This window comes from Muscardinus avellanarius (genome assembly GCF_963383645.1).
Source record: "Muscardinus avellanarius genome assembly, chromosome: 15".
In the NCBI taxonomy this organism is placed as follows: Eukaryota; Metazoa; Chordata; class Mammalia; order Rodentia; family Gliridae; genus Muscardinus; species Muscardinus avellanarius.
Window position 1 is genome coordinate 89070825 of NC_137801.1, and position 20663 is coordinate 89091487.

The 20663-nt window shown below is 57.6% G+C and overlaps 2 protein-coding genes across 3 annotated transcripts; both read right to left on the minus strand.

Annotated features, from left to right (window-relative positions):
- Positions 1–4107: 4107 nt before the first annotated feature.
- On the minus strand, positions 4108–10110 carry ANKRD23 (ankyrin repeat domain 23; the record flags this gene model as incomplete). 2 transcript variants are annotated; one of them, XM_080711658.1, is made up of 9 exons in its annotated part: positions 4108–4203; positions 4281–4379; positions 4458–4556; positions 5780–5878; positions 5956–6054; positions 6229–6348; positions 7302–7421; positions 7546–7692; positions 10084–10110. In XM_080711658.1, the coding sequence occupies 9 exons, from the start codon at positions 10108–10110 to the stop codon at positions 4108–4110; spliced, it is 906 nt and encodes a 301-aa protein (XP_080567784.1). The 2 variants fall into 2 exon arrangements, with proteins under 2 accessions (XP_080567784.1, XP_080567783.1); XM_080711657.1 differs by having other exon boundaries at positions 6229–6354; positions 7293–7421.
- Positions 10111–13713: 3603 nt separating this feature from the next.
- On the minus strand, positions 13714–17661 carry ANKRD39 (ankyrin repeat domain 39; the record flags this gene model as incomplete). The annotated part of the gene is made up of 4 exons (XM_080711993.1): positions 13714–13857; positions 14126–14329; positions 16099–16202; positions 17562–17661. 4 exons carry the CDS (start codon positions 17659–17661, stop codon positions 13714–13716), a joined length of 552 nt encoding a protein of 183 aa, XP_080568119.1.
- Between the last annotated feature and the right edge of the window lie 3002 nt (positions 17662–20663).

Genomic DNA, 20663 nt, shown 5'->3' on the forward strand with positions numbered 1-20663 from the left:
CGGGTCAGAACGTGGCGCGGGTGCCTGTGCCCACGCCTGGGGTCCAGGAGAGTCCTTCCTGGCACCAAGGTATTGTACCTGTGTCCTGGGGATTGAACCAAGGGTGTTCCACCTCTGAGCCGCACCCACAGCCTTTTTATTTTGAAGCAGAGTCTCGCTAAGTTACATTGGCCTGGAATTGAAGAGTCCTATCTCAGTCACCCAAGTCAAAGGATTACAGGTCTTTGCCAACGCCCCAGCAGGGTTCAATTCTTGAAATAGCTGTATTCACAAAAGAGTACTGCACACTTGTTGCCCAGCTTCCCCCGACCTTAACATCTTACATAACCTTGGTGCATTTATCAAACTAAAAGATTAACGTGGGTGCAGTATCCTTAACTGTAGGCTTTATTGAATATCCCTCCTCTTCCCAGTAACGCCCTTTTTCTGTTGCGGGATCTAATGCAGGCTGCCAAGTTGCACCCAGAACTCTTGCTGTCTTTTCTTGTTTTGAAATGATTACATACTCATAGGAAGTTGCAGAGATAGAGGCCCTACTCATCATTTGCCCAGTTTCCCTGAGTGGCTATTTCTTAGGTAACTGATAGTGTGGGAGCCCGGCTCTGACCCTGGGCACAGCTGCAGGGCTGTGTCGCCGGCACGCGCTGGCTGTGCGGGGCTGCGGCCACCTCAGGCCCGGCCCCTCCCGTCCCAAGCCCAGGGCCGGCCTCGCGCAGCCTACGCCCATCGGGTTGGTTCCGTCCTGGCTGCCATGTCTGTCCTGTGTCGGTGGTCCTTGCCTTTTCTGAGTTGCCAAATGGTATCCACGTGTACTCCATGTCGTGTCACAGGAGGTCTGGGTTTCCAGTTGGGGCCATTCCAAATAAAGCTGCTATAAACATTCACATCCAGGTTTCTGAGTACAGACAAGCTTCCTTTTCTCGAGGATAAACGTCACGAGTGCAATTGCTAGTTTGTGTGTGTGTGTGTGTGTGTGTGTGTGTGTGGCTGGGGATTGCGCCCAGAGGCATTTACCTCTGAGCTATACTCCCAGCCTGACTTTATTTTTTATTTGGAAACAGTCTCAGTAGATTGATGAGTCTCACTGCCTGCTACGTTTTGTTTTTTAGAAGCCAACAGGCTTTGGCGTGGCCGCAGTCCTGTCAGCCATGGAGGAGTGGCGCAGCCTCTCTAACCCTGGCTGCACTGCAGGCACGGCACATCCCGGGCACTTGTGCCGTGCGGCGCTGCAAGTGTGTGCTGGCACTGCCCGCCCCTGCCCTCCGTGCCCATCATCTGGGGGAGCGTGGAGGGACTGTGTTGAGAGTTGCTCCTGTCCCAAGTACTAAAGACCTTCCTTGATTTCCAACTTGCGCGTGTCCTGGCCTGCATGGGGCTGTGGCTTGGCCCTCAGACCACCCAGAGGCCTGCGTGTGTGGAAGGCACTCGGGGCAGTGGCGGACGAAGCATGGTCACTGGGGGTGTGCCCGCAAGGGGAGATTGGGGCTCTGCTTCCTGCTGCCGTGATGTAAGCAGATCTCCACTACAGGCTCTTGTCGGGACCCACACGGCCTGGCCTGGAGCAGCAGGCCCGCTGACAGCCCAGACTCAGCCAAAGAATCCTATCTCCTTTCCCTTCTCTCCTCTCTCTCTCTCTCTCTCTCTCTCTCTCTCTCTCTCTCTCTCTCTCTCTCTCTTGCGGGGGATGCTAGGGATTGAACCCTTGGCCATTCTACCTCCAAGTCATGCCCCCCAGCCCTTTTGAACCTGGAATCCTGTCTCAGCCTCACAAATGCTGGGGTTGCAGGCACGTGCCACTGTGGCCGGCCCTTTCTTTTAAGGCAATTATGTCACGTATTCTGTCCTAGTAACCGAAAGCTAACACTTCTTTGTGCGTGGTGCTGGAGAGTGAACCCAGGGGCCTTCTACCTCCAATTTACACCCCAGCCCTATTTTATTCTTTTGAACGCGTGGGGGGTTGCTGGAGATTGAACCCAGGTGCATTCTACCTCCAAGCCTCAGCCCCTTTTGTTTTTTATGTTGAAATAGGCTCTCACTGAGTTGCTGAGATTGGCCTCCTGTTTTAGCCTCTTAGGTACTGGGATTACACACATGTGCTGCCATACCTGGCTGTCCTATTATTTTTTGGTTCAAAATAGAGTCGTTGCTGGGTGTGGTGGCGCACACTTGTAATCCTAATACTTAGGAGGTTGAGACAGGAGGATCGCGGTTTGAGGATAGCCGCAGCAACTTATGAGGCCCTCTGCAACTCAGTGAGACCCTGTTTCAAAATAAAGAATAAAAAACAGCTGGGAGCATGTCTCAGAGGTAGAATACCCCAGGGTTCAATACCCAGCACCACAAAAAAGAAAGAATGGTCTCACTACGCTGCTGAAGGTCTCTTAAGTTGCTGAGGCTGGCTCAATCTGTGAACCTCCTGACTCAGCCTCCCAAGGCCTGGGATCTCAAATGTGGGCCCCAGGCCCGGCTTCCGGCTGCAGTTTTCTACTAGCAGCCGAGCCTGAGAGTGGCTCTCTTTCAGCCTGCTCTGTGGACCCGCATGCCTTGGGCACGGCCCCAGGGGGCGCACTCTGCAGCAGGTGCCTGGCTTGCTCTCACATTAATGGGCTTGTGCTCTGCTGTTGAGGGTGGCAGGGCCTTGGGTTCTGCTGGGCTGGCCCTGGTGGACTGGCCCCTTCCAGCCTAAAAAGGAACACCAGCTAGGCTGTGGTGGGTAGTCAGCCAGTTGGGTTTTTTTTTTTTTGGTGGTACTGGGGGTGGAACCCAGAGGCTTTCTACCTCCGGGCTATACTCCCAGACCCATTTTATATTTTATTTGGAAACAGGGTCTCACTCAGTAGCTGAAGCTGGCTTCGAACCTGCGATCCTCCTGTCTCAGCCCCCGAGCACGGGGATTACAGGCATGGCCGTTACGTGGCTGTGGTCAGCCGGTTTAATGAACGAAGATGCTGATCTGTATAAAAGGTGCTCGTGTCTGGGTTGTGTCCTCTTTCTGTGAGGGGTGGTCTCAGTAGATCTGGACGCCTGTGTTGCCCACGGCCCCAGCCCCAGGGTGCACACAGCTGTCACCACAGGCAGAAACTGCCGGGGAGGGTGCGTGGCCCCGGGGCAGGGGGCACTAGCCAGCTTTTTCACAATTAACAGCACTGGTCCCACCTGCCTGCCTGCCTGCCGAGGCCCCACGTTGCAGGGACACTGCGCCGGCGCGGTATTCGCCCAGGCACCTGAGTGACCAGGACGGGGCGAGGGCCAAGCCGTTCAGGAGCCTTGCCTCAGCCTGTGGTCCTCGGGAGGACAGTGCGCTATGATCCGCCCTGCCCAGCAGCTCCCAGGGAATCTGCCCGGGGTCGGGAGGGAACCTGTGCGCCAACAGGGCCGGAGGGGCTGCACCTCGCCTTGCCCACAGGATCGGGGGCATCAGAGCCGGGCAGGTGGGGGTTGCGGGCCACCGCCCCAAGAGTTGGGTGGGCCACGGGCAAGCCCCAGCACCCAGTGCTCCAGCCCCCAGAGTGCCGGCTTGCAGACAGCAGTGGACAGCCAGGGGCCACCGATGTCCTTAGGCAGAAGTGTTTGGGTTTCCCGGGGCAAATGCAAGCTCCAGTTCCTCAGCCTCCCTTCCTGGTGCCTCCCAGTGGGTGCCGACGTGTTCTGTGGGCCTCTTGCCAGCCGGAGGCCCTGCACACTGCCAGGCCCCACTGCGGAGCCCCGGAGTGTCCAGAGCCCACTATGGGCCGCCAGGGAACAGAGTGCCTGGGGAAACACACCTGGGGCGGTGGCCCCCATGCAGGGCCGCCATGTCTGGGTCACCACCCCCAGAAGACCAGCCCTTGGGGAGGGCAAGGCGGATCTGCCTAAGGGCCGGGGTGCCCAGGAGGCCAGCAGCAGGCCCTGGCAGCTCCACACCTGGCTCCCCGTGGGCCCTGGGCTCTGCGGGACCTGGTGCTCCTCCAGTCTCAGCTCCAGCACCAGCAGGGAGCACAGCCGCCCTGGCCCTGAAGCCAGGGAGCCAGCTTCCACCCACGGGGTGCACAGCCCTGGAGCTGCAGCCAAGGACCACGGTGGCGGGGAGGCAGGGAAGGCGAATGGCGGCTGAGAGGGTCCCTGCCGTCAGCAACGGCTGTGGGGATGCCTGGCGTGGGCCTGGAGCGCGTCCCGGATGCCCTGCTGCCAGTCTCGTGCCAGCTGCACCGGAGTCAGGGAGGCCTGGGGGCGAGGGCCAGGTCAGACCACCTTCCTGGGAGCCCCCTCGGTGCAGGCCCAGGCCGCCCCGCCCCGCTCACCTTGTTCTGCACGCCCAGCCTGGCTCCGTAGAGCAGCAGCAGCCTCGTGGCCCTGTGGTGTCCGTGCCGCACCGCCTCGTGGAGGGCCGTGTCTCCTTCCTGTGGGGGGGTAACTGTGACCCTGCCGCACCTGCAGGCCCTTGGCAGCTCAAGGCAGCAGGGAGGCGCGGCACCCACCTGGTCCTGTGCGTCGACCTGGGCTCCACACTCGATGAGGTGCTCCAGGCAGTCAGAGTGGCCCGTGCGCACGGCCACGTGGAGGGGGGTGCTCCAGATCTGGGGGACAGCAGGGATCAGAGACACACCGCTTCTGCAGGTCCACCCCTCTGCACCCTCACCCGCTTCTTTTTATTTTTATATTTATTTATTTATTTATGTGGGTTTGGGGATGGGACCCAGGGCCTTTCTATCTCCGAGCTACATCCCCTGCTCCATTTTTTATTCTTTATTTTGAAACAGGGTCTCACTAAGTTGCAAAGGGCCTCACTAAGTAGCTGAGGCTGTCTGCGAACCGTGATCCTCCTGTCTCAGCCTTCCGAATGCTGGGATTGCAAGCGTGCACCATCATGCACGGCTTCTCACCCGCTTCTTTTATTTTATTTATTTTTTTGGTACTAGGGATTGAATTTAGGAGTATTCTACCTCTGAGCTATACTCCCAGCCTTATTTTATTTATTTATTTATTTATTTATTTATTTATTTATTATTTGCAGTACTGGGGATGGAACCCAGGGACATTCTACCTCCAAGCTACATCCCCAGCCCAATTTTTTGTTCTTTATTTTGAAACAGGGTCTAAGTTGCAGAGGGCCTCACTAAGTACCTGAGGCTGACCACGAACCTAGATCCTCCTGTCTCAGCCTCCCAAGTACTAGAATTACAAGCGTGTGCCACCACGCCTGGCTCTCAGCCCAATTTTTTTTTTTTTTTTTTTTTTTTTGGTGGTACTGAGGGTGGAACCCAGAGGCTTTCTACCTCCGGGCTATACTCCCAGACCCATTTTCTGTTTTATTTGGAAACAGGGTCTCACTAAGTTGCTGAGAGCCTCACGAAGTAGCTGAGGCTGGCTTCAAACCTGCTTGATCCTCCTGTCTCAGCCTCCCAAGTGTGGGGATTACAAGCGTGCGCCACCACGCCCGGCTTCTCAGCCCTATTTTTTATTCTTTATTTTGAAACAGGGTCTCACTTAGTGAGGCAAAGTTGCAGAGGGCCTCACTAAGTAGCTGAGGCTGTCTGCAAACCGCAATCCTCCTATCTCAGCCTCCCAAATGCTGGGATTACAAGCGTGCACCACCACGTCCAGCTCCTATTTTATTTGTATTTTTGAACCAGGGTCTCACTAGGTTGATGAGAGTCTTACAACTTGCTGAGGCTGTCCTTGAACCTGCAATCCTCTTGTCTTGGCCTCCCAAGTACTGAGATAACAGGCGTGGCCCCCACCCCTGTGCCTGCTCCTCGTCTGTGTCTTATTGGCCACCCCAAGGGCCCTCGGCCGGTACCTTGTCCCGCGCATTGACCTGGGCACCCTGGTTAAGCAGCTGTTTGAGGATGTCCAGGTGGCCCCCACGGCAGGCCCAGAACACGGGCGTCCTGTCCAGCTGCAATACAAGGCCTGGTGACCTGAGGGACGCCAGACAGGGCGTCCGCCACAAGGAGCCACCTCCCCAACTCTCACCAGGTCCCGAGCGTCCACAGTGGCACCGGCGGCCAGCAGCTTGCTGACCAGCTCGTGGTGACCCTTCAGGCAGGCCCAGTGCAAGGCCGTGCGGTGCAGCTGGGGGCAAGACAGGCGGTCAGGCAGAGGGAGCGCGGCCCAGCGTCCCCAGAGGCAGAGAGCCTCCCTCAGCTCCGGACGCTGCTGGGTTCACCCCCAAGACAAGTGCCTTGGCTTCCTGGGCCTGGCGGGGTCCTGGGACAGCAGGCCCGCAGCCCCAGCCCACTGCTCTACCTTGTCATGGGCGTTGGGGTCACCGCCGTCCGTCAGGTACTTGTCCACCAGGGCCTCCTGGTTCTCAGCAGCTGCCTTGAGGAACCTCTCCACGTCCACACGCTCCAGCTGGGCCTGTGGCTGCAGCTGGGCAGGAGAACCAGGCCTAGTCACTGCCCACGCTGTAGGCACGGACAGCGGCGCCCCAGCCTGGCCCGGGGCTCCCGGAGCTGCAGGCCGGTGCCCTGAGGATTTCGTTTCGTTTCCTTTTTTTTTTTTTTTTTTTGGTGGTGCTGGGGATGGAACCCACAGACATCTCTTTCTGAGCTACACCCCAGCCCTATTTTTACTTTTTATTTTCAAACAGGGTCTCCCTAAGTTGCTGACTACCTCACGGAGTTGCTGAGGCTGACTCGGAACCTCCAATCCTCCTGTCTCAGCCTCCCGAGTACGTGATTACACCACGCCTGGCTACAGATTTTTCAGTCTTTCCCCCAGAAGGTTCTAGGCATCGTGTGTGTGTGCGTGCGCGGTCTTGTGTCCCCAAGTTCACATGTTGCCAGGCACGGTGGCACACTCCTCTCGCGCCCTCTCTGGGGGCTGCAGCAGAACAGCCAGCCAGGCCTCGCGTCCAGCCGGCGGGGACGCAGCTCGGTGGCAGAGCCCAGAGGCGCTCCTCTGCTGAAGCCCCGCGGGCCAGACTCTGAACGTGGCCTTATTTGGAATCACAGTCTTACAGATGCTGACTAGTTACATGGGGCCATTCTAGTGACTGGGGGGCGCCGGTCCTTCCTTTACCAAGAACACTGCAACCCAGGCTAGCAGGTGGCGTGTCCGTGATAAGAAGGCAGAAATGGGATGATGTGTCGCCAGCCAGGGGACAAGGAAGACGCTGCTACCAGGAGGAGCCCGCCGGGTGCCCCAGCCCCCCGCGTGGACAGCTCACCTGCGCTCAGCCCCAGGGCTGCGGGAAAGCACACCCAGCTAGCAAACCGCCCAGCTCTGGGGGTGCCTCGGCCCCCTGGGCTCTGGCTGTGCAGCTCTGGCCCTGAGGGGCCTGTTCACCCCAGCCCGGCTCCTCTCACCTCCACCACAGGCTCGGGCTCCTTGCGGGGGACTCTGCGTCTTAGTCGCTTTTCCCGTCGTTTTTGAACCAAGTTTTCCAAATCCGCCAGGGTCTCCAGATTGAGTCTGGAGCTGTTAAATCTTTTCAGCTGGGGCGGAGCACAAGACCAGGCCGGCCATCAGCCGCGGGTCAGGGTGCCTGAGGCTCCACTGCCGGGCTGGGTCTGGGGTCTGGGGACTGGGGAGGGTGCCCACCACCCCTTCTCCACTCACTCTCTCCTTCTTTTCTGCTTCCAACCTCAGCTTCTCCCGGGCCACGGCCTCATGGGGGCCCAGCCTCCAGTCAGGAGGCCAGCCTCCAGGATCAGGGCCTCCAGGTCCAAACCTCGCCGCTTTCCCTTCAACTCTTCGTCCACTCACCTGCGGGACAGGACATAAGAGGGGATCAGGAGAATGGGAGCCGGACCCTCAGAAAGCAGTCATGAGAGTGGGTTGCCGACGAGGAGAGCCTGTGCACGCTTGGTGTTCAGGCTGGAGAGGCGGCCGACCCTTCTAGGCCTCCCCGTGTGTGGTCTGGGCCCTTGCACCTGCGACTGCTTTTTTTCTTCTTCTTCTGGGTCTGGGTCTGGAACCCAGGGGCCTTCGACCTCCGAGCTACACCTCTCTAAGTAGCTGAGGCTGTCCGTGAACCACGATCCTCCGGTCTCCGCCTCCCACATGCTGGGATTACAAGCGTGCGCCACCACGCCTGGCCCTTGTGACTGTTTTTATTGACTGTGGCGACAGCTGAGACCCAGGGGCCAACTGACCGCTGGCGCCCGCCGTGGCCGGCAGGAGCACAGACGCGCCACATCTATTTATACTGTGGGGCTGGTGGCCAGGGCCCGGCAGCCGACACCTTAGCCTGCCTGCGTCCTAGGCTGGCTGCGTGTGCAGATTCCTCCCAGGGCAGACACCGCCACCTGACCCCAGCTCGGGACGGGGGGACACCCGGGCCACAGTCTAACTCAGCTCTTGGCTCCGTGAAGCTGTTTATACCCCCATAAAGGGGGCTTAAGTCAGCACTGACCGAGGGCGGTGTGAAGATGACGGTTACACGGGCTTGTGCTCCGGGAAGCTGGGGAGCCCCGTGTGGGAGAGAAAGGTTGAGATGATCAGGTGATAGACTGAGAGCCTCCTGCCAAGTACAACCACGTTCCTTCTAAAGCAGCTCTGGCAGCCGGGCGTGGTGGCGCATGTCTGTAATCCCAGTACTTGGGAGGCTGAGGCAGGAGGGTGGCAGGTTCTAGACCGGCCCCGGCAACTTAGACTCTCAGCAGCCTAGTGAGACCATTTCTTTTCTTGCTTGCTTGCTTTCTTCTTTTTTTCAGTACTGGGATGGAGCCCAGGGCCTTTCTACCTCTGGGCTACATTCCCAGATCTATTTTATATTTCATTTGTTAACATGGTCTTGCTAAGTTGCCGAGAGCCTCACTAAGTAGCTGAGGCTGGCTTTGAACCCGCGCGATCCTCCTGTCTCGGCCCCCAGGTACTAGGATTATAAGCGTGCGCCACCACGCCCAGTTTAGTGAGACCATTTAAAAACAACAAAACCAAACACTGGGCTTAGTGGTGGACACCTGTAATCCCAGCACTTGGGAGGCTGAGACAGAGGAGCCTAAGTTCACAGCAGCCTCAGCAACTTAGCAAGGCCTCCACAACTTAGTGAGATTCTGTTTCAAAACAAGGGCTGGGGGCCGGGCGTGGTGGCGCACACTTGTCATCCCCGCGCTTGGGAGGCTGAGACAGGAGGATCGCGCAGGTTCGAAGCCAGCCACGCTGGCTTAAGAGACCCTGTTTCCAAATAAAAATATAAAAAAACAGGTCTGGGAGTGTAGCCCAGAGGTAGAAGGGCTTCCAGGAACCCCAGTACCACCAAAAAGAAAAAAAAGAAAGAAAAGAAAAAACAGGGGCTGGGGATTCAGGTATGGTGGGCATGCCTCTAATTCCAGCACTTGAGAGGCTGAGACAGGAGGATCACAGGTTTGAGGACAGCCTCAACAAGTAGTGAGACCGTTTCAAAATAAAAAATAAAATAGGGCTGGCAGTGTAGCTTGGAGGTAGACTACCCCAAGTTTAATCCCCTGTGACCCCCCCAAAAAAAATGGCCCTGGATTCAGTCCTCACGGCCACAAAAGTAAACAAATAGAACGGAGCACCTCGGCACTCCTCAGCTCCGCAGCCCTCTGTGCCAGGCTGGACCGCTGAGCCCTAACCCCACAACAGACACCCCAAAGCATCCCTGGGGGCCTGTGGAGCCAAGAGGAGCCTTCTCCCCAACCCCAAGCAAAGATTGCCAGAGCGAGGCCCCCCATGGTGCTCAAACCAAAAGAACAACCCAGTGGGCGCGGCGGTGTGCGTCCGTAATCTCAGCAGCCCAAGAGGCTGAGGCAGGAAGATCGTGGTCTTGAGGCCAGTCCGGGCAAGTTAGCAAGACCCTATCTCAAAAATTCAAAGGGCTCGGAGGTGTGGCCCGTGTTAGAGCACTTGGCTAGCGTGCACGGTCCTGGATTCTATGTCCCGTACCACACAAGATAAGTGGAAACAAAGAGCACGGCTGCCCGTGTCTTCCAGGGAACGCCCAGCCACTGGGAGGGCCTGGAATCGGCCCTGGCTCTGCACGGTGGAACACCAGAACTATCACCGAACTCAAGGATTGCCCTGTCCACTCGCCCATTCCTTTTCCTGCCTACATAAGAGCGGGTGGAGGCCAGGCAAGACCTGCTGCCACCCCCTCCGCCCGCCCGCCCGCCCGCCCGCCCGCGTCCTCACCAACTGCTGAATGCTGACGAAGTCCATGGTCCCCCGCTCTCCACAGCCCCAGCCACGGGCGCCGGCTGCCCGGCCTTTTTATAGGAGCGCTGGCTCCAGGGGCAGGAAGGACAGGGCCCGCCCGTGCCAGCACCGGATGACTCTGGGCCCTGTCACACCAACCAGAATACCAGTCTGGAACGTGGCCCGCCAAGGGCAGGGACCGGCCACACCGCATCTCCAGAAGGCATTTAACCAATGCGGGCAGGGCGCCCAGACCCGGGGCCAGGCCCCTGCCTCCCAAGGAGCCCAGCCGGGCCCCGGGCTTGCAAGGGCCCAGCTCGGCTGCCGCGGCCCACAGTGGCCTGGACTGCGGAGGGACAGGAGAAGAGGTTGACCTACTGTCTCAGGAATCCAGTGGCTTCCGCGTGGAGACTGGGCTTCACATGACGCCCCCAGCCTGCCCTCCCTCACCTCACGCACAGCTGTCTCCACACCCTGGAGGAGCCCCCACGGTCCCTGTACAGACGCCCCTGGGCCCAGACTGAGACCGGGAGCCACGAAGCCCAGGCGGGTCCTCGTTGTCCTCCAGGGACCAGCCAGGCCAGCACCCAGCTGCGCCTTGACCTCAGCACGGACCTTGGGAATCATATACCCAGTAAGGAAGACGGGAGAAGCAGGAGCAGAGGGCGCCCAAAGCAGGGCGCTGTGCACGGAGGACCAGAGGCCATGGCTGACCTGGCCACGTGGGGGTGCCCCCGGCTCCCCGAGGGTGTGGGAAACCCGGAACCTTAGGAAACCCAGTTCTCGTGGTGGGGCCCTCTGTGATCCCAGCACTTGGGAGGCTGAGACAGGAGAATCGCAGGTTTGAGCCCAGTCTCAGCAAGTAATAAGACTTTCATCAACCCAGTGAGATCCTGTTTCAAAAAGTAAAATACAGTGGGGAGGGGAGTGTAGCTTGAAAGGTGGGGTGCTGCTGGGCGTGGTGGCGCAAGCCTGCAATTCCAGTACTTGGGAGCTGAGACAGGACTGAAGACTCAAGACCAGTGTCTACAAGTGAGCACATCCTCAGGCACTTTGTAAAGCCCTGTTTTAAATTTAAAATTAAAAGCCGGGCGTGGTGGCACACACTTGCAATCCCAGCTTTCGGGAGGCTGAGAGCAGAGGATCACGGTTCGTGGCCAGCCTCAGCTACTTAGTGAAGCCCTTTGCAACTCAGTGAGACCCTGTTTCAAATTAAAGAACAAAAAGTAGGGTTGTGCTGGGCGTGGTGGCTCACGCTTGTAATCCCAGCATTGGGGAGGCTGAGACCTGGAGGATCACTGTTTGCGGACAGCCTCAGCTACTTAGTGAGGCCCTCTGCAACTCAGTGAGACCCGGTTTCAAAATAAAGCATAAAAAAATAGGGCAGGGGGTGTAGCTCCGAGGTAGAATGCCCCTGGGTTCCATCCCCAGACCTGCAAAAAAGAAAAATGAAAAAAGAAAAAAAAGTAGGGTTGAGTCAGGCGTGGTGGCGCACACTTGTAATCCCCGCGCTTGGGAGGTGGAGACAAGAGGATCACACAGGTTCGAAGCCAGCCTTGCTGGTTTAAGAGACCCTGTTTCCAAATAAAATATAAAATAGGTCTGGGAGTGTAGCCCAGAGGTAGAAGGGTTCCATCCCCAGTACCACCAAAAAAAAAAAAAAGTAGGGCTGGAGGTGTAGCTCTGAGGTAGAATGCCCAGGTTCCAACCTCAATACTGCAAAAATAAAGGCTGGGGGTGCAGCTCGGAGAAATTGAGCTGGTGGTGTAGCTTCTGGGTTCGATCCCTATCCCCCTCAAACAAAAGGAAAGGAAAAAAGAAACAAGGTTTTGCTAAGTTGTTGACAGCCTCACTAAGTGGCTGAGCCTGGCTTTGAGCCTACAATCCTCCTCAGCCTCCCAAATGCTGGGGTGACAAGCGTGCGCCGCCACGCCCGCCCGGCTGGCCTTTCTGGTGTTTTACGTAGGCCTCATGCTCCAGGGCACGTTCCCTCTTGCGGTGCCGAGGGTCACGCCTGGAGCCTTGCTCCAGGGCCTCTAAACAGACATCTCTGTACCCAGAGGAGTCTCTACGCGGCTACACGGAGCTCACACGGAGCACATCGTGGGTCTGGCTCTTTATTTATATAAACACCGCCCACCCTGACAGCAACTGCACATGCCTCCACGTGCAGACACCAACAAAGACAAAGGACGGCGTGAAAGAAAGTATAAAGGACCCAGACCCAATGCAGACCTCTGAACCAGCTAGAGAAACCCACGCAGCCCCGCCAGCCCTGGGCATCCTTCCAAAGGGGCTGAAGTGAGAATTATAGTGATACGTGCACAGCCATGTTCATCCCACAATAGCCAATTATGGCCATTGTGAACGGCTTAGAAATTACAGGTATACACACAGTGGGATCTACGCAGCACTCAAGAACAAAACGTCATCTGCAGGGAAACCGAGGGACCGGAGAACATTGTTACGTGAGGCTGACCAGGCCCAGAAGGTGAAGGGGCTAGAGAGAAGCAGGGACCCCAGAGGGGCCGCGGAGCCGGGCGGCGGGCGGGAGGGTCAGCGAGGCATCACGTACATGGGAGAGCACCGGTGCCGCCCCGAGCGCCCTGTGTGGGGAGAGGGCCGGGGAAGGCACTGGGGCTGCGGGCATGCGAGCCGCGGGCACCGTGAGCCGCACCACCATGTGACGCTGGGTGCACCAAGAAAAGTATAAAAAAGGTTTACTTTTTGCAGTTCTGGGGATGGAACCCAGGGGCATTCGACCTCCGAGCTGCACCCCTGCTCTATTTTCTTATTCTTTATTTTATTATTTTTATTTTTTGCAGTTCTGGGGATGGAACCCAGGGGCATTCGACCTCCGAGCTGCACCCCTGCTCTATTTTCTTATTCTTTATTTTATTATTTTTATTTTTTGCAGTTCTGGGGATGGAACCCAGGGGCATTCGACCTCCGAGCTGCACCCCTGCTCTATTTTCTTATTCTTTATTTTATTATTTTTATTTTTTGCAGTTCTGGGGATGGAACCCAGGGGCATTCGACCTCCGAGCTGCACCCCTGCTCTATTTTCTTATTCTTTATTATTTTTATTTTTTGCAGTTCTGGGGATGGAACCCAGGGGCATTCGACCTCCGAGCTGCACCCCTGCTCTATTTTTTTATTCTTTATTTTGAAACAGTGTCTCACTGAGTTGCAGAGGGCCTAAGTAGCTGAGGCTGGCCACAAATCCTCCTGTCTCAGCCTCCCAAGTGCTGGGATCACAAGCATGCCCACCGTGCCTGGTTTGCTTTTTTTTTTTTTTTTTTAATTTCGGCCTTGAACGTGTGAGCCCCCTGCCTCAGCCTCGGGAGTGGCTAGGATTAGAGGTGTGTCTCGGTGCACAGCTACTTCTGTGTTTTTATATTTAGGTCTTTAATCCTGACACTTCATGTGGGGATGAGGTAAGGATATAACTTTATTTTCTCCACACGAGCTCTTTGAATATGACCCTCTGGCCAAGCGTAAACTCCGTCAGCCGGCCAAACCTCCGCCCTCACTGCCACCGGGCAGAACGGGGCCTTCCTGGGCGCCGGGTACCTCCTGCCCTGCAGGGCACCGAGGCTAGCGGCATGCACAGCTGGCCCGGGCGCCTCAGCTGGCCAGCAGGTCCCGCAGATCGCTGTTGCAGGGCAGCAGGTCACAGGCCAGCCTTGCCTTCCGGTCCCGGACGGCCTTCAGGGCTGGGCTGTGCCGCAACAGGAGGGAGCAGACGTCCACATGGCCCTTCTCGGCAGCCTGCGGAGAGAGGCCGGTTGGCAGGCACTCAGAGGCCGGGAGGCCGGACAGGAGGACCGCAGCTCAAAGCCATCCTCGGAGGGCTACCTCCGGGCTACACCCCGGCCCTATTTGAAACAGGGTCTCACGAGGTCGATGAGTCTTACTGCTTGCTGAGCTGTCTTTGAACCTGTGGTCCTCCGTCTCAGCCTCCCGGTGCCGGGGTGAGGGCCTGTCCACCAGCTGCATCGCCGTGGTGACAGGCATCTGGCCGGGGCACGCGACACACCTTGTGAAGACTGGTCATGCCATCACCGTCTGCCAGCCGGGGGTCGGCGCCGTGGGAGAGCAGCAGCCGGGCAACGTCTGCGTGCCCACAGTAGCTGGCGCGGTGCAGCGCCGTGGCCCCGCCGTGGGTCTGGGCATCGCACTTGGCTCCGCTCTCCAGCAGGAACTGGCACACGGCATAGTGCCCGTTGCGGCTGGCGTAGTGCTGCAGAGGAGCCTGGGCTCAGTCGGTGTGACAGCAGCCGAGAGCTCTGGCCCTGTAGCCAGGGCTCCGCAGCCAGGGCCCTGCAGGCTCCTTCCAGCCCAGCGCCAGCGCCTCCACCTGGAAAGGGCAGCTAAGCATCCCCACCTCACAGGGTCCCGTGAAAGAGAATCCAGGGACAAGGGGAGCTGCTCTACTCCTCCTGGTGCTGGGGATCCAATCCAGGGCAGTCTACCTCCGAACTACACCTCTGGCCCCTTTTGTTTGTTTGTTTATTGATTGATTGATTGATTGATTGGTGGTACTGGGCTTCCTGGAAGCCCTTCTACCTCCAGGCTACACTCCCAGACCTATTTTATGCTTTTTTATTTTTGGAAACAGGGTCTCTTAAGCCAGCGCGGCTGGCTTCGAACCGTTGCGATCTTCCTGTCTCCGCCTCCCAAGCGGGGGGGGGGGGGGTGTTGCAAGCATGCACCACCACGCCCAGCGTTCTAGCCCCTTTTATGTTTTTTATTTTTATTTTTTTTGTGTGTGTGTGTGGTACTGGGGATGGAACCCAAAGGCCTTCTACCTCCAGGCTACACTCCCAGACCTAATATATATTTTTATTTGGAAACAGGGTCTCACTAAGGTGCTGAGAGCCTCACTAAGGCTGGTTTTAAACCTGTGTGATCATCTTGTCTCTGCCTCCCAAGCACTGGGATTACAAGTGTGTGCCACCACGCCTGGCTATTTTTTATTTTGATACGGGGTCTCACTAAGTCTCTAAGCCTGGACTCAAACTTGCAATCCTCCTGACTCGGCCTCCCAAATACTGGGGCTGCTGGCCTGTGCCCCACGGCGGCTGATATAAAGCTCCTGTACTGACTGAAATGTCCAGGTTCACATGATTGAAAGAGAAACTCTGCAAGCCAGGCATGAGGATACATGCCTGTAATTCCAGTACTCAGGAGGCGGAAACAGGAGGATTTCAGGTATGAGGACAGCCTCAGCAAGTGTGAGATTCTCCTCAACCTAGTGAGACCCTGTTTCAAAATTTAAAAAAAATAGGGCTGGGGTATAGTTCAGAGGTGGAATACCCCTGGGTTCCATTCCCAGCACCACAAAAAAAAGAAAAAAAAAAAGAAAGAAAAGAAAAACTTTCAACCTGGCATGGTTGGAATGGTTGCACACAACTGTAATTCCAGTAACTGGGAGCCTGAAACAGGAGGACCGCAGGTTTGAGGCCAGCCTCAGCAACGTAGCAAGACTTTGTTTCAAAAGAAAAAAATAAAAAGGGCTGGGGGGTGTAGCTCAGAGGACGAACACCCCTGGGTCTGACCCACAGCACGCACACACACAAAAGACACTTTCCTGGGAGAAAGGGAAGGAGAACATGCTTGTCCACTTTTCATCCATTGTGACAAAACCCTTGAAACAGCCAGCTTAAGGCAGACGAGGTCGGCCTGGGGCACGGCTCAGTGTCTAGGACACGCAGGGCGCACTGCAAGAAATAAAGCAAGTGACGGCCAGCAGGGAGCCGTCTACTGGGGCTCAGGGCCGTGGAGGCCGCGTTCCCTGTCTGGCTGGCCTGGAGCGCCGGGGCCGTGGCGGGCCAGTGCGTCCTGGCAGGAGCAGGCGGCGGTGGGCAGGGGCGCAGGGTCTGTCCCGGGCCCCTTCCTCACTGTTCCATCACCGCACGCGTGGTGAAGAGGCCAACACCCAGCCCTGCAGAGCAGCGCCCTCCCGTGGGGCTTGTCTTCCGCCCCGGCTCCTCCCAGCTCCCAGCTCACCAGGGCGGTGTAGCCAGCCGAGTCAGGCTGGCTGGGGTCCGTGGCCTTCTGGACCAAGTGCTTCACTCTGCCCAGGTCTCCGTTCAGAGCCGCCGACCAGATTCCTGCAGAAAGCCAGTGGCAGTACTGAGAAGCGCCACCAGGGGTGCTAGCGGCTCCTGTTCCCCTGACTCAAGTTTTTGTATCCATGTATCAAGATATCTGCTCTTTCAATAAGCAGTAGCCCCGCCTCCCTTCTATGCTAAGGATTACTGTGGGTGCTGGTGGCACAGCTGTGATTAGGACCCACTAAGGCTCGTCTACTCAGGGCAGTAGGACTGGAAAGACAGAAACCCCTTCCTCCTAATTCAAGCTCACAAATGTTGCGGAAGAAACAATGAAAATGGCGAACGCAAAGACGGGCCTGGTGGGCACGTCATCCCAACATTCTGGAGGCTGAGACAGGAGGATCGCGGTCCGCAGACAGCCTCAGCTACTTAACTTAGACCCTGTTTCAAAATAAAGAGTAAAAAATTGGGCAGGTGGTGTAGCAAGAAGGTTGAATGCTCTGGGTTCCACCCCCAGACCTGCAAAAAAAAAAAACCAGTGCAGCTGGGTGTGGTGGCGCACACCTATAATCCCAGTACTTGGAAAGACGAGTCGCAGGTTCGAGGACAGCCTCGGCAATTTATCGAGACTTAACCTGGTGAGACCCTGTTTCCCAACAAAAAATAAAAAGAAACGAGGGGAGGGTGGTTCAGAGGAAAAATCCCCCTGGTTTCGATCCCTAGTACAAAAAAGAAAAGAGAGAAATGATTTGAGGGAGAAATATCCACGTGATAAAATAGAAAGGATTTAATTTATTTTGTGGAACTGGGGATGGAACCCAGAGACCTTTTACCTCTGAGCTACACCCCCAGCCCTATTTTTTTTTTTTTTCCAGTATTGGGGATGAAACCCAGGGGCATTGTATTTCTGAGCTACACCCCCAGCCCTAATTTTTTTAGTTTAGTTTTTTTTTTTTTGAAACTGTCTCACTGAGTTGCGAAGGGCCTCCCTAAGTAGCTGAGGCTGTCCGTGAACCACGATCCTCCGAAATAACAGGATTACAAGCGTGCACCGCCACACCCAGCTCCCGGCCCTATTTTTTTCCTTATTTTGAGACAAGGTCTCACTGAGTCGCAAAGGGCCTGAGTGGCTGAGGCTGTCCGGGAACGGCGGTCCTCTGGTCTCAGCCTCCCAAAGCTGGGATGACAGCGTGCCCACCACGCCTGGCTGGGGCTGACCGGTGTTGCCGAAGGGACAAGGGAGGATGGAAACCAGAGCGCCGCCGGGGCCCAGGGCGCCGAGGCCGCGACGGAGACCGGGCTCCTCGGGGCCGCGGAGGGGCAGAGCCGGCAGCCGCCGAGGCCCGGGCGGGGAGCGGGCGTCCGGGGCGCCGTCGCGGGGCGCAGGCGGTCAGGCTCCCCCTGCGCCGGGCTCACCCCTCTCGAAGTCCATCTCCTCCAGCGTCTGCTGCGCGCCGGGCACCGCGGCGGGGCGTGCGCAGCAGGGCGCCTCCGCACACGGCCCGGGCGCCGCCATCGTGGCCCGCGAGGCCCGCCCCAGGCCCGCCGCGCCCGCCCCGCCCTCCCGCTGCGACCACTCAGAGCCCGCGGAGGCCCGCAAGTCCCGCCCCTCCCTGAGCCCACCCCGCAGCGCCTAGGCCGTAGCTCAGGAACCAATGGCGGCGGCGGGGGGCGGGGCTTGGGCGGCGGGGCGGGGCTTGCGGCGCCGAGCGTCCGCGCCGCCGCGAGGGGGCGCCCGAGGCCCAGCCGAGGCCGGAGCGCGGCGGAGGCGGGGGGGCACCGGGGCGGCCCGGCCCCGGGACCCGGCCCTCAGGCCTCGCGGGCCCGTCCAGTTGCGGCGCGAGGCCCACCCAGCCCCAGGCAGGCGTCACGGCCGCCGCCGCTCCGCCGCCGCACCGAGCCAGGCCTTGACCGCTCGGCAGCCTTCAAGCCGGCGGGGCGCGAACCCACGGCCACGTGGAGGCCCGGCGGCGCGGGGCCCCCGGTCGATGCGCGACCCACCCCCAGTGGGAGCTGACAGCCGCCAGGACGGCCTTTGGGTTTGTTTTTACAGTACTAGAGATTGAACGGCCCAGCCTTAGTATTTTACTCTTTATTTTGAAACAGGGTCTCCTCCCCCCCCACACACCCCCCCCCCCGTACTGGGATGGAACCCCAGGGGCATTTTACCTCTGAGCCACACCCCTAACATCATCATCATCATCATTATTATTGTTATTATTAGCCTTTTTTTTTAAAACAGGGTCTCACTGGAAGGGCCTGGCTAAGTAGCCGAGGCTGGCCGTGAACCTGCGCTCCTCCTGCCGCAGCCTACTAAAAGGTTGATGTGCGTGTGTCCCCCAGTCGCATGGAGACACGCAGGGATCCATAGTGGATATCATGGATGCCTTTATTCGTGGGAGATCGGCCTCCAGCCCCGCGTGGCCCCGGAGGCTGGTGGCGGGGGAGAGCGCGTCCCTCCCTCTCGGGCTCCTCTCTGAACTCTGCCCTCTCTTCTTCCTGACCGGGAGGCCGGGTCCCCTCCAGGAATGGCAGAGCTCCACCTCCTGGCTCCCGGCCCTGCCCCTGTGGGGCCGGGGGACTCGAACCTTCACCTACCAAGTACTAGAGTCACAAGCCTGGGCCCCCCGCTTGTTAGGAGTTCTCCCCCTTTTCTGTGGTCTTGGACACTCTACCATTGAACTACATCCCCAACCCCCCCCCTTTTTTGTGGTACTGGGGGTGGAACCCAGGGGCTTTCTATCTCTTGGCTACGCTCGCAGACCTATTTTTATATTTTGTTTGGAAACAGGATCTCACTAGGTATCTGAGAGCCTCACGAAGTAGCTTCAAACCTGTTCAATCCTCCTGTCTCGGCCTCCCGAGTCCTGGGATCACCAGTGTGCCCCCCGTGCCCAGCTCACAGACCCTTTCATTTCCCTTGTGTGTGTGTGGTACTGAGAGTTGAGCCCAATGACATTCTGGCTCTGAGCTACATCCCTGGCCACCCCCCCCTTTTTTTCTAAAACAGGGTCTCTCTAGGTCGCTGAGTCTCAGTACTTGCTGAGGTTGACCTGAGTCCTCCTGTCTCGGCCTCCCCAGTCCTGGGATTGCAGGCTGCACCACCAGCTCCTTATTTCCCATTTTAGACAGGGCCTTGCTAAATCGCCCAGGCTGGCCTCAGGCTGGCAATCCTCCTGCTTCAGCCTCCTGGGAGCTAGGTAATGTAGGTGTCTCAAGACATCCTCTGGCCTGTCAGAAGCATGTACTAAGCATAGCACTGATCCATCCTGTGTGCGTGTGTGTGCGTGTGTGTGTGTTTGAACCCAGAGGATTGAACAGATTGAACCCAGAGGCATTCTACCGCTGAAAAACACCCAGGCTTTATTTTTTTTCCTTTTTTTTTTTTGTGGTACCGGGGATGGAATCCGGGAGCGTTCTGCCTCCAAGATACATCCCGGCCCTATTTTTTATTCTTTATCTTGAAACAGGATGTAAGTTGTGGAGAACCTAAGTGGCTGAGGCTGGCCTCGAATCCGTGATCCTCCTGTCTCGGCCTCCCAAGTACTGGGATCACAGGCGTGCATACCTGGGATTACAAGCAGGTCCAGCTCCCAGCTCTATTTTTTTTTTTTTAATTTTGAATCAGGGTCTCTCTAAATTGCTGAGGCTGGCCTAGGACACAGAAAACTCCTGCCTCAGCCTCCCAAGTACTGGGATCACAGGCGTGCACACCATGCCCTGCTGCCCCAGCCTTCTCAAGCCTCTTAGGGAAAACCGGGCCAGCAGCCCTTCAAACCACAGTCCAGCGTACAGGGCAGACCTCAGCTCACGGCTCCTATCCCTCTGCGGATCGGAACCCACCGTGGACACAGGAATTAACGTGGGCTAGCAGAGGCACACCCGCAAAACCCAGTACTGGAAGGCTGAGTAGAATAGCAGGTTCAACTGAGACCGTTTCAAAAGAAAAAGGGCTAGAGGTAGAGGGACCCTGGATTCAATCCCTAGTACTAAAAGAAACAAAACAAAACAAAAAAAAAAGAGAGAGAGAGAGAGAGAAGAACAAAAGGAAACGAGTCCAGGCTGGGGCCTGTTGTTTTTCTCCAGAACATCTGGCCCTGCACCGCCCTCGCTGAGGCAGGGCTTGGAAGGCACCGGGTACAGTACAGTAGGGAAGTTCTTTCCCCGCGAGGTGGGGGCACTGAAGGCTGCCGGCATTCTTACAGGGTAAAAGGCTCAATCTCTCCCCACAAACTGACCCCACCCTCACGCAAGCAACCAGTGTCCACATACCCTTAGGCTGCTGCTAGAAACCCCCTCCCGCAGCCTCCCGGATCCCACTTGCCCTCCCCTCCGCGGGCTCTGGGAAGGCAGGCCCCTCCTCCTCTCCCCCAGTGCCCCCAACGTCTCCCTCTGGCCAGAGGCCCAGGCAGGCTCCCCAGGGGACGAGGCTGGTCTGGTTCCCAGCCCCATAGGCACCACTGTGGGAAAACACTGGAGTCTGGGGGCTGCCCTGGGGCCCCGGGTCCTGCTCCCCAC